Source organism: Lasiosphaeria miniovina, assembly GCF_030549165.1.
Source record: "Lasiosphaeria miniovina strain SMH2392-1A chromosome Unknown B0T26scaffold_4, whole genome shotgun sequence".
NCBI lineage: Eukaryota > Fungi > Ascomycota > Sordariomycetes > Sordariales > Lasiosphaeriaceae > Lasiosphaeria > Lasiosphaeria miniovina.
This window is the reverse complement of record NW_026848223.1, coordinates 824,626-837,176: the sequence shown is the minus strand read 5'-3', so window position 1 is coordinate 837,176 and position 12,551 is coordinate 824,626. Positions and strand designations below refer to the sequence as shown.

The 12,551-nt window shown below is 54.7% G+C and overlaps 5 protein-coding genes across 5 annotated transcripts; 1 reads left to right on the top strand and 4 right to left on the bottom strand.

Annotated features, from left to right (window-relative positions):
- Positions 1–51: 51 nt before the first annotated feature.
- B0T26DRAFT_675372 (cortical protein marker for cell polarity-domain-containing protein) lies at positions 52–4,410 on the top strand (the record flags this gene model as incomplete). Its single annotated transcript, XM_060439821.1, has 3 exons — positions 52–99; positions 334–397; positions 791–4,410. 3 exons carry the CDS (start codon positions 52–54, stop codon positions 4,408–4,410), a joined length of 3,732 nt encoding a protein of 1,243 aa, XP_060295775.1.
- A 910-nt stretch (positions 4,411–5,320) lies between these two features.
- On the bottom strand, positions 5,321–5,554 carry B0T26DRAFT_707942 (uncharacterized protein). The gene has a single exon (XM_060441876.1). The coding sequence runs from the start codon at positions 5,544–5,546 to the stop codon at positions 5,352–5,354; it is 195 nt and encodes a 64-aa protein (XP_060295774.1). The 5' UTR covers positions 5,547–5,554; the 3' UTR covers positions 5,321–5,351.
- Positions 5,555–5,761: 207 nt separating this feature from the next.
- B0T26DRAFT_675371 (uncharacterized protein) lies at positions 5,762–6,776 on the bottom strand (the record flags this gene model as incomplete). Its single annotated transcript, XM_060439820.1, has 3 exons — positions 5,762–6,218; positions 6,343–6,553; positions 6,608–6,776. 3 exons carry the CDS (start codon positions 6,774–6,776, stop codon positions 5,762–5,764), a joined length of 837 nt encoding a protein of 278 aa, XP_060295773.1.
- An 855-nt stretch (positions 6,777–7,631) lies between these two features.
- B0T26DRAFT_644789 (LSM domain-containing protein) lies at positions 7,632–7,965 on the bottom strand (the record flags this gene model as incomplete). Its single annotated transcript, XM_060437659.1, has 2 exons — positions 7,632–7,754; positions 7,816–7,965. Coding segments are annotated over 2 exons (273 nt in total), but the record flags the coding sequence as incomplete, so codon positions are not given.
- A 2,012-nt stretch (positions 7,966–9,977) lies between these two features.
- B0T26DRAFT_273017 (CCAAT-binding transcription factor (CBF-B/NF-YA) subunit B-domain-containing protein) lies at positions 9,978–11,569 on the bottom strand. Its single transcript, XM_060434113.1, has 2 exons — positions 11,413–11,569; positions 9,978–11,254 (listed from the first exon to the last, which is right to left on the bottom strand). The coding sequence occupies exon 2, from the start codon at positions 11,153–11,155 to the stop codon at positions 10,208–10,210; it is 948 nt and encodes a 315-aa protein (XP_060295771.1). The 5' UTR covers positions 11,156–11,254; positions 11,413–11,569; the 3' UTR covers positions 9,978–10,207.
- Positions 11,570–12,551: the final 982 nt, after the last annotated feature.

Genomic DNA, 12,551 nt, shown 5'->3' with positions numbered 1-12,551 from the left:
TCGCTGCATCTCGGAAGCTTGAGCTTATTTTTCGTTTGAACCTTTTTACTGATGCCGGGTTGCCAGAACCTTGTCGCCATCGCGTTTGAGAATTGGCAGGTACGCATCTCGCTTTCTGGAACCTGGCTAGCCAGTTGGGGCTTAGCGACCGTCACACTAACCAATCAGAAGCGAGGCCAACAGCAACTAGGCCCGAGCAACTAAATTCGTGCCCACAATCTCCCCCATTCTTGAGCGTCATTAGCGGCGGGGGACCACCACATCGGTCGAAAAACAGGTCCTTGGACCTTGGAAACCCAACACCTTGATCAGCCACATCAACAACCCACACAGTCATTCATTGCACACCACTTCGCCCACGCCTCGGGCCCCGACATTCGTCGACCGACGACCAACCGTAATTTCTTGCCTTTTTTTTGTCCGACATCCCACGACGCTCGTTCAGTAGCTTCTCCGGCTTCCCGTAATTCAATCGAAACAACGGTCGCGCTTAATCTCGAGCTTCGTGCGACAATTTCATTTACCTCCCGCGAGATCCACTCTGAAACCCCCTTCTCTCGACAGCACCTCGCGATCCGGCCCTTGGCCATGGCTCAACTTTATTAGCAGTCTCGACCCTTCCAGATGACCTCGACCACCAATCCGATTTATCTGCGGTCGTTCCACGCGATAACAGTCCCCGGGCCCTGACGGCGCGCGATGCGACTACCTTTTCGGCGGCGCCCTGCTGCGCGCGGCCGGCCTTTGTCATGCTCGACATCTCTCCTCTTCACATTATCCTCACTTGCAGTAATACCAGCAGCCGCCATCTCGTTCAACCCGGCTCCAGCGGCGAATCTAGATCTGTCGCAATTGGGTCGCATAGCATTCGCAGGCGACTTCTCGGGCATATCTTTGTACCAATACGAGGAGCAGAATGAGCAGCTCTACAGCACAAACGGCAGCGAATCGCTGCTCGCGCGACTGCCCAATGGCGCGTTTGCCTCAATTGTGGCGACCGATGCCATGATCCAGACCATGTGCACATTTATAATGGGCAACGGTTCGATGGCTGGAGTCGTCATTGGCGGGAATTTCACCAGCCTGGGGCAGCTCGAGTCTACGGCGGTAGCGCTGTTCAATCCGAACACATCAACCATTACGCCCCTGTCGGGAATTTCCGGCCAAGTCAACGCGCTCCTCTGCGACCAAGACACGAACTCGGTGTACGTGGGCGGAAACTTTGTCGGGGCGAATTCGACAAACGCGATTGCGTGGGTAGGGACGCAGGGCTGGACGAATCTGCCATTCGCGGGGTTTAATGGGCCTGTCACGTCTATAACAAAGGCGTCTAACGGCCATATCATTTTCGGCGGCAGCTTCACGGGTCTGGGCAACGCGTCCGCGCCCAGCACACCCGACGGCCAGATTATCAATTTATCGACGGCTACGATAACCACCAGTTCTTCGACCACGGCGCAAGGATTCAGCGACCCGAAGAACATTGTTTGCAAGACTAGCGGCGCGGACGGGTCGGGAAATACGTGGTTGCTGGAGGACAATACCCCCGGGTTCTGGCAAGCAGATTTCAAGTTTGGATTCCAGCCCACCAAGCTGCGCCTCTACAACACGCACCAGGACGGCAGGGGTACCAAAACTTGGCGGTTCACGGCTCTTCCCATCAACGGCATCATGAACTTCACCTATATCGACCCTGCAACCGGACAGAACGCGTCATGCACCAGCGAGTGTCCCTTGAGCAACAACGCCTCTGTCAAGTTCCAGGACTTTCACTTCGTCAACGTTATTGGCATAAACGGGTTTCGTGTCGATATCTCCCAGTTCTACGGATCTGGTGGAGGCCTTGACGCGATAGAGCTGTTTGAGGACGACATCTTCTCTTTTGCCGTCAACGACTTCAACGAGCCAACGTGCGCAGGGCTCGGCTTCCCGTCATCTGCAACCCCCACCGGACCCTGGGTCGTTACCCCCTCTCGCTCGAGTACTGCAGACTATTTGACGGCGCAGCTGTCTGACCCCATAACAGAGTCTTCCGCCTCGGTCGTCTTTACGCCCGATATCAGGGAGTCTGGAAACTACTCTGTGAACCTCTACACCCCTGGCTGTCTCCAGGATGGTTCTTGCGCCTCTCGCGGCCAGATCTCCATCACTGGCCAAATGACTACCGATCCGACAAAGAGTAGCCTTGACAGGACCCTCTTCCAAACAAACAACTACGACAAGTACGATCAGATTTACTTCGGCTTGATCGACGCAAGCTCAGGCAGCTTTAGGCCCCGTGTCACGATGACTCCTCTCGCCGGACAATCTCTCACAAACATGACATTCGTTGCCCAGCGCGTTGGCTTCACCTTGATTAACAGTACAGGTGGCCTGAACGGGCTCTTCGAATATACTCCGGGAAGCGCCGTGAATACGAGCGACTTTAAGAGCTCGGCATTCAACCGGCTGGGAGCGAGCTTTGATGCTGGATCTGCCGTCACTTCTCTGGCCACGTCTGGCGATACTACCTTTGTCGCGGGAAACTTCACCTCCTCGACTGTTCGGAACATTGTCGCTATGAACGGTAATGACGCCACGGTTCAGTCTCTGGATGGTGGACTCAACGGCGAGGTCGAGTCCATGTTCCTCAACGCAACCAGCCTGTTTGTTGGTGGGCGATTTTCCAAAACCCTGGACAACACGACTGAGGGTTTGAACAACGCCGCCGTGTACGACACTCGAAAGAACACGTGGAGCCCGCTCGGTGCAGGAGTCAACGGCAGAGTCCTTCGCGTGGTTGGCCTGACCATGAACGTCACTAGCTCGACTCCCGAGGTTGTCGTTAGTGTCAATGGCGAGTTCAACAGTATCGAGGCGTTTGGCAACAACTCGGCCGTTGCCGTCGACGGATTTGCCATCTGGGTGCCTTCCCAGGCGAACTGGTTGCAGAATCTGGACCTGTCAGTTGAGCGGATTGACGGCATTCTCTCGACGTCGATTTTGGATGTGCCGGGCGACAACTCGCTCTATGCAGGCTCGGTTTCGTCGTCGACTCTTGGTGTCACGGGTGTGGCGACTTTGTCTGATGACCTAAACCGCCTCCCAGTCAATATCCAGTCTCCCTCAATTTCTAGGTCCAGCAATCTAGCCAAGCGCGACACCATACCCTCCAATACCACCACGGCCGGCGTTGTGACCGGCCTCTTCGATACCAACAACGGCAGAAATGTTACAATTCTAGGCGGACATTTCACCGCGACAGCCACCAATGGGTCCGCAATTCATAACCTGCTCTTCCTCGACGGCTCCAATAATGACCAGGTTACTGGCATTGAGACTCAAGTCACTCAAGACTCGAGCTTTGTCGCCTTGGCCGTGCATGGGGACGTTCTCTTCGCCGGAGGCAATGTGACGGGTGATATCAATGGAGCCCGCGTCAATGCACTGGTCACATATAATCTCGCCAGCAAGTCTTTCAACGCGCAACCGCCCTCTCTGACGGGTGGTAACGGCACTGTCTCGTCCATCGCCATCCGCACAAGCACCGGCGATGTCTACGTCGGTGGTTCGTTCAAGACGGCCGGGTCGCTCGGTTGCCCTGGAGTCTGCTTTTTCAGCACGGCGAATTCGCAATGGAACCAGCCTGGGCAAAATCTCGACGGAGCCGTCAACTCTCTAATGTGGACTACTGACACCATCCTGCTGGCTGGAGGCAATCTCACAGTCAACGACACCTCCTCGACGTTCCTCGCCCAATACGACACCAGCAAGCAGGTGTGGGACAGCTATCCTGGATCAAGTCAGCTCCTTGGGCCGGTTGATGTCCTCGCGGTTGGGACAAGCGATGGAAGCCAGCTCTGGGCGGCCGGAACTGCCTTGAATGGGTCAGCCTACCTGATGAAGTATGACGGATCGAATTGGCAATCGGCCGGACAGTCTCTCCAGCCAGACACCGACATCCGTGGCCTGCAGATCTTCTCTCTCACCTCATCGCACGGCTCGACGGCCACTGTCGACTCTAATCAGGCCCTCGTGCTCACCGGGTCGATTGTACTTGTAGGCTTTGGGACCGCATCGGCAGTCATCTTCGACGGCACGGACTTCCGCCCATATGCGCTTACCACCAACTCTGGAAATACGGCGGGCTCGATATCACACATATTTACGGAGCGGAACAACTTCTTCAGCTCAAGCAGCAGCCAGCTGCCGCTTGTATTCGTTGTGTTGATTGGCCTGGGGATATCACTTGCACTGATGCTCCTCATCGTGCTCGCTGGCCTGTTCCTCGACCGACTCCGCAAACGGCGCGAGGGCTACGTCCCGGCGCCCACGTCGATGATCGATCGAGGCAGCGGCATGCAGCGGATACCACCGCAGGAGCTTCTCCAGAGCCTGAGCAAGGGCCGACCAGGGGCGCCGCACGTGTGATGAGCTTGAGACGACGGTACACGAGAGAAACAAATGCATGCCATCTGGCTTGACTGGCGTTTTTATGTTGGCATTGGTGAACACGGGAGGGGGAATTTATACCACTGGGTTTTCTGTTTGTTTCCTGGCGTTTGGACATGTTTGGGTGCATATTAAAGAAAAGTCAGCAAACGAGAAGAAGCATGGTGCGCGCAACTCTGATATAAGGGGAAAAGGGCCCAAGGGGGCGGGCGCTCGAACCGACGCTACAAAGTTTAATAGGCTACGCACGCACGGCACGGCATGCTAGAGGTTGTGCTCTTTTTTTTTTTTATGTACGATTTACAAAAGAAAGACCTGGGATACTTCTCAAGTCGGGACAGACAGGGATTTTTCTTTCTTCTTACTCTTCTTTTCTGTCTCTTTCGAATGTCTTTTTTCTTCCTCTCTCTAACGATATCTGACGACGCTGACACAGCAACAACAGCAACACCTTCAATTCTAATGTCTAACATTTCCTTTTTCTTTTCTTTTCTATTTCTCCACAAGCTTTGTTTCTTCCCCGAGCAGTAGTCGCAGAAAGTCTGTCTGTCTGGGCGGCTTGGGACTCGCTTGGTTGGCTGCGGCGCCAGGTGGCTGAGAGTCTGTTTAGCTCAGGTATTTATCGAGCTAGGTAGTTAGGTAGTTAGCTTTATGTATATGGACATGGACATGACATCCTATCCTATCCTACCCTATCGTAGAGCCTTTGGGGCTCGTTCTTTATTCCGTGTATTCGAGAACACGGTGCTGCACGCTCTGGGAAAGGCGCCCTCCCCCAACTCTCCTCATTTGGTTTACGCGGCCATTCCATCATCCCCGCGACTCTACGTCCTTACGAGAGCAGGATTAATCTTGGCCAAGATGGAGCTTGTAGAATTATTCACGCGGATCCGAGTTCTAGACGCCCCCATATAGATATTTTAAGCTGTAGTCTGCGCTCCCACATCCTTTTCCTGCTCTGTCCTTCCTTTCTGTAGCTTTGAATCCAGGCTTGTTGGTTGCGAAGTCCTCCATCTAGGTTCGAAACGGGGCGGCATGTACCCAGATCCCGGATGCCCCTGGAACGGGTGATCTCCGCCGGATGGCGGTGTTAAAGCCGCCGAAAATGGCAGCATGCGCCAGACAAATTCGGCGGCCAGAACACCACCCACCCACTCGCCCACTCATTCTAGGGCGTATTAGATGGATGTGTGTGTATGTGCTGGCGTCGGTAAACATAGTTGTAAAGCACGAAATACACAAATCTCAATCCTTCTCAACAAGAAATAACTGCACCGACCGACCACCCATCTTCGCGAAAAACTATAACCAAGCACCTGGAAAGATAGAACTAGATCGACACCCCCTCACTACAACGTGTTGGCGTCCATGGGGCCCCCAGCCACGTTGGTGAAGTAGAGGTGGGGGTAGAGGTGGGGTGGGGGTAGGAGCCGGGAGTGGCAGCGGCATGAAAGTTGGAAGCGTACGTCTTCCAGCACTCGCAGTCGGGGGGGCTGTGGGCGACGGCGGGCGAGGTGTGCTCGACGTGTTGTGTGGCGCTCGCTGGCTGCTTCTGCTTCTGCTGCTGCTTCTGGCTGGAATCGTCACCTTCCTCCTCCTCCTCCTCCTTTTCGTCGTGGACTCCGTGGTGGCTGCTTGCGCAGGAGCACTGTGACATTATCGACTGGTTGTCGCTACTAGAGTCGTAGGTCTCTAAGATTCCAAACGGTCTGCTAACGGTGGGGGCCGTGGTGGCGGCGGCTTTGGCATTGGTGGCAGCGATGGCAGCGATCCTCTCGGCAGAGTGTCTCGTCGAAGTGGTTGGCACCAATATAGTTGCGAGCCGGAAACGCCTCTCGAGCTGAATGATCAACAGGCGGTGGACGAAAAGGCGATCCTGGATACAAACGCCCCTGTGGCGGCTGAACGTACAAGCCCGGGGGGTTCCACGACGGGGCGGTCCACGACGGCCGCTCTCCTCCAAAGAATGTGGGCGTGGCCCTGGCCCTGTCCCTGTTCCTGTCCATGGTCATGGTGTCCATGGTCTGGGACAGCTGGTCCATTCTTTGCCCAACCATTGACCAGTGGTAGTACAAGTCGTTGATCCTGCTCTTGACGTCGTCATGCCCGTGATTAGGCATTCCTTAGCTAATAGTGCAATCCAACTCTTCTAGCCCGTCGGCGACTATTTGCACACCTTTCTCCAAATCATCGAGTCTAGACTCGATGGGGCGCAGGACCTTCAAGATCGTTGCCGCCGTGGTAGCCGATAGCGAGGCCGATGGTTGATCTGCAGCAGGCGGGGGCGTGCCTCTCGTGGAGCGGAACGACGGGATGACATCGTAATCGAAAGAAGAGTCTGACATGGTGACGATGAGATGGTTGAGAAAGAGCCGAGCTGCTTGCTTACGTGCTGGAGGTGTGAGCTTTCAAAGGGGAATGGGAGTGGGTTGGAATGAAGGGCCGGCGAAGAGATTATATACTCGTTGGTGTCGGCTAGAATAGACTCAAGCTCTTCTAGTGGTATTGACCACCTTGCCATCTTGAGTCATTGTGTGAAGCCGGGGGCGTTATGGAGGCAGGGCCGGAAGGAAATTATAAAACGCGAGCAATGCCGCTAGAGCTATCTACCTAAGTAAAGTTAGATGCGTATAACAAAGCGTGGTATTGTAGAGGACTAAGGCGCATTGAACTTGTCATTCAATAAACGTTAACCGAAAGGGCTGGTATTTGGCACTAGGGTTCTACCACGGAGAGCAACGTGGAAGTTTCGCTCGGCATGACCTAGGTATGCTTCCAGACTCTGATGTTTAGTGTTAAACCTCGTATTTCGCTAGTCATCTCTGTTCACTCAAACCTTTGCTTCACTTGGTTTCATTTCTTAGGACCTACATGTAGCTGTGGTACCGTGTCCCTGGACTAGGTAGACAGGCAATTTGGCTTCGCCTTTTGACTTATGACCACAAAGTAATTCCCTGTTGGTCTCCAGTGCGCCCTCCTCTTCGGGCATAGGAGTCGCTAGCTCAAACCCAACTCTCCTACTCGTTGCTTCACTTTGGGGGCTTGCCAGCTTGATTTGCAGCTTCTGGTCGGGGAGTCAGCACTCCATAAATCCTCGGGTCTCTCTACCTCGGTCGCTTGTCCCTACCACGGCGGAGCCGGAACGGGACTGGCTAGGGTGAGGCAGACAGCGCCCCTAGCCAACTAGAGTGGGCAAAGAATCACGGAGGAGGCAACACACCTCTTCTCGTCGCGTCCTCTAGAAGCGGGATGTCAACTGCGGCGGCGGGGAGGTGGACGTAGCGCACCACGGAGCCACGGATGAAGACATTCTTGACGGCGCTCTGTGCGTGTGTGACGGGTTAGCAAGACAAAACAAGTAGAAGCGACGGAAAGACAACTCACCAGATGCGGGTACTTGAGCTCCTCCACGACTGAGATGTCCTCGAGCTTGATGTTGAGGTACTGGTCGACACTCTTGAGGACGCCGCGGATCTGGATGTCGTTCTTGAGTTCGACAGTGACCTCGTGGTCGATGAGCGTCTTGAAGAAGCTGGAGGCGGCAGTTAGCAGCACGCGCCATCCATACAGATATGAACCTCGTCAACTACAAGAAGCAACAAAGCGAGGCCGGGACAGACATATACACCGTTCCCTCTCTCCAGCGCAAAGGCAATAGTACCCGAGCAGGAGCAATGCAAGAGCGTAGCTCTCCTCGCGACAACACCCAAGCAGTCCCCGCTTCACTCGAAAGCAGAGCGCCCCCCCCCCCCCAAACCCCGCCCCAGAAAGCAGATCCGCCACGACCACAAGCCACCGCAAGCAAGCAATCCCAGAACAGGAAGAAAGCAAGCGAAGCAAAGATACCATAAGTAAACCGACGTGACACGCTGCGGAAGGGTGCGCCAAGAAGCGAGCGAGCTCGCTCCAAGCAACCCGCCGCGCCCAATAGCTCCCAGATCAACGGCGAGACGGGGAGGTGACATCAACTGACGAGAAAGAGACAGATCAAGAACGCGTAGAATGACCGTGTATGTATGCAAGGAAGCAAGGAAGCAAGAACCCAGCCCTACCCACCCAAATAAGACACGTGAGAGGAAAGAAACGCGGTGCGCCATCTTGACGAGGAATGCGAATGGAAATAGAAATGGAAGCGGGGGAGATACACAAGAGGGAAAAAGACAAGAGGAAAGAAACCCAGCACGGATACATGGATGCATGGATACATACCTGAAGAACAGCATTTTTGTGGCGCGGCGCGGTGCGTCGCACTCTCGAGATGCGTAGTTGTTGCTGTCTGTCTGTCTGTCTGTCTGTCTATCGTCGATGAATTCCGGACGGAGGCGAACGAGGTGAGTGAGCTGCAGGTACTGTACCTTACTTGTGGTGTGGTGGTGTGTAGGTAATCGGGCGGGTTAGGCAGTGATGGAGTTGCTGTGTGGTGCGTCGTTGATCGATTTAAGTGGGGCGGGCAGCCAGCCAGCTGGGGAAAAGTGTTGATGCCGCAATATTCAGGCATCAATATCCGTACTCCCTGTGCATTGTTGAATCCCAAACACACCGCATTCATGCCAGGGAACACGAAAGGGCTGAAAGACGAGGTTGGAACTCGGGTGTTTGATTTGTTCGAAAAACTAAAATAAATCCGGCGACGGATTGGCCATTGAGGCTCATCTAACCTCCCACCCATATCCAGATAGATCCAGTCCTTGAAACAAATCCCCCCAAACTCGTGGCTGGATGCTTGTAGTTGTTGGTACCTGCGGTGGAAACAAAAGAAGATAAAGAGTCAAAAAATAAGGAAACCCGGCAAGGGGGGAGAGAGAAAAATAGGCCTGCTTGCTTTAATTTGTCTTCGTGTGCCTGTCCCGTCATTTCCAAACATTGCTTCCCACACCATATAGCTGTCCTTTTTGTGTTCCTCGCCTAGATTCGCCGTGGCACTTCTTTATTTTCTGTTTTCTCTTGCTTCTTCTGCTCCCTCCTCGACTTCGCCATGCTTGTTTGCCAGGGGTAGGGTAGTAATAGGTGACCAGACCGTATCCCGTCTTCCCACCAGCACAGCCATGACCAACTAAAAAGAACGAGCCTCGCCAGTAAAGACAAACCCATCGCAGCCCGAAGAGAGGTGAGAGAGAAAACAGGTCCAAAAACAAGTTCGTCAAGACACAAAAGGGGAAGAACACACAGTAAAACTTTCCACAGACGGGCTATGACAAGGGGGTATGGTATCCGTCGTGTCGATTCGTCCTTGAAGCGCAATCTTTCCTTTCCAGTCGATAAGCAGAAAATGTATCCACCACCCCTTTCCCTTTCCCTTTCCATTCCCGCTCCCATCCCGGGATCCCACACACCAGCTTCCAAGAATCCTCCACTGCTATGCTGTCGCTGTTGTGCTGTGAGGCGAACTGTATTGGTATCGGGAAACGCAGAAGAGTCGCTGTGCTGTGCATACCATAAAACAAACAAATAAAGGCGCTAAAAGATTAAAAGAGGGGCAAGTGTCGACCTCCGAGTGTCGCCTTGCTGATGCAAATCGCCACAAGCCAAGTCCCAGAGCATAAAAAAAAAGGCAGAAAATTGTTACCAATCCGCAAGGAAAGAAAACTTCTCACGCATCTTATCGGGCTCCTTCACTCCTCGCCAACTCGTCCCGCTTGCTGAGATTTCGCGACTGACAAAAGGAGTAGGGTGTTTGTCGTAACATCATGATATTTCTTTCAAACAAGAACAAAACGCGGGGTATAGGATTCGATACTTTAAAGCTTTTTTTCTTCCTCTTTCAAACACTTCGCCTTCAGTCGTCGTCCGCGTCATCCTCGTCATCTTCTTCGGGGCTCTCGACTTCCCGTTTCGGCTTCTTGCTTGGGGCGCTCGAGTTGCCTTCCGATTTTCGTTTTGTCGCGCCAGATGCCGTCTTGGTTGATACCGGTTCTGGTTCCTTGGTCTCTCCACCGGCAGCCTTATCCATCTGGGCAACCTCATCGGCCGTCAAGAACCGCCCGCCAGGACCACGGGGTCGTCGCATAGCATGGTTGTGTCTCGACTCGTGAAGGTATGGTTTCCGACCCTTACTCGTCAGCCGGAGAGCCTCCTCTAGCCGCTGCCTTGCCACCCGTCGCTTGAGAATCCGGTGAAATTGCTTAGCGTTGACGTAGAGCGGCGATTCCTCTACAGCGCCCGATGTCAGCTCGGGCGACTGAGGCGGCGGCATCTGCTGCGCAGCCGTCATCGGCGGCGGGACTGCCGAGCGTGGGCCGGCATGGTTGAGCATTGCCTGGGGATTAGGAACACCGGGGCTCGCAACTTGGCTGAGCCGCCGTTGAGGGTTCATCTGCTGCGGCGACCGAGGACCTCCTCTAGAGTCCTTCTTCGCGTTCACGCCAGCCATCCTCGGGGACTGCTGCAGATTGGGGTCTGACGACATGTACTGGTAAGAGGAGCCTGAAGCAGCCGCCGTCGCAGCCATGGCCGCAGCCTGGATCTGCGGCATTCCATAGCCATGCAAGCTCTGTTGGGGCATGCTCTGCTGCACGCCATATTGTGAGTACATGCTGTGGGCTTGTGTCGGCGATGGTTGGTGACCTTGCGACGGAAGAATTGGCGACGTTTGGACGGTGTGCTGCGGAATATGCGCGTTGGAAGGCGACGTGATGCTGTTGCCGCCTGCAGAAGTGGGATATCCCGTTTGAATGTGTGGTGTGTGTGCGCTCGGTGGTTGCTGGTATTGTGCGTATTCCATCATCCTGGGAGGTGGGTTGACGAGAAGCCGTCAAGTATCGCGTAAAGTTTGGCGAGATCTAAGATCGCGAGGGTTGAAGCAGGCCGGCTCTGGCTACAGTGACTGCGGGGAGAACGGATAAGGGTCAACACGGTTATCGAAACAAAGGACGGTTACCACTCGGGTCGAGCCTTGGAGCCGTCCGGGCTGCTGATAAAGCTCCAAGAGCCCCGATCGACTTGGGCTCGACGCGTGCGGATGGATTGAAAGTCACTCCGTACCTGTGGGTTGGGCCTGGATGTGCACCCAATCTATTGGAGTGATGCGTTGGCAGTGGGTTTAAATGCTGAGGGGGCTCGTAATTGGTTGCACTGCGGCATATGCAAGCTGATGTAGTCGCGGGGCGAAAGTTGGGTGGCTCAGTCCTAGGGCTCTCGGGAAGAAGGCGTGGACAAGCGAAGCCACGTGAGAGAAGACGAGACAGAAGTACTCCGAGGTGCTTCAATGTCGTGACGGGCGAGTCTATTAATTCCCGACTCAGCCGACGTCGGACTGCCAAGTAAAGACGACAAAAACAGTCGAAGGCGGAAGGGCTTCTCAGCGAGACGCGCCGCAAGGTTTCGCCCAAAGAGCTCTGCCGTTTGTTCCTTAATCTGATTCAAGGCCTGGGCCAACCTAAGGCGTTAGTCCGCGGTTGCGAAGTATATACGCTAGGGCCCGGGGGGACGCGACGGGGCTTGAGTGGTAGGCAGTCCCCTTTCGGCAGCCTTGGGCCAGTTTGATGCGCTGGCATGCATGACGGAATATGCACGAGCCAGGCCCGCCTTCAACCAGCTCAGCGCTCCCAGACCCCAGCGTGGGTAGCAGCGCCGAAGTGGGATTTAAAGAGAGAATCGGGACGAGGGCAGGGCAGACACTCCTAGGCATCTGGAAGCCGATCAAAGAGGCTGCTACCGGCGATGCAAACTGCTACCTCGACATTATTTTGCAACGCCGGGGAACTACAGCCCAGCGTTGGCGCCAGAGGGCCTTTCAAACAGGCCAGCTGCGACTGGACACCGTCTCAGGCGCATAAAGAAACGACGGGAAGGCGGGTGAGCGCCATGCAGCCCATTGCCGCCGATTCTAGCCCTGCGTGCTCGCCTAAGTGAAGGGGGAAACGAACGCGAGGGTGAATTGGGGATGTGCTGTGTCGTGCAAGAAAGAAAGCAAAGAGTAGAGCAGAAACGTGACATCGACAAGGCGAACCACTATGAGGGGGGTGGGTAGGTCGTTGTCTTGGGGACACACATGGGTTGCGTGGGTTTGTGTCAGGGATTTGAGGGGTTCGCTCTGAAGGCGTGTGTGATTGCAGGCTGACAGGAACCGGACAGACTTTGGGCATTGGAAAAAAACAAGATGCACACGTACCCGCGTCGTT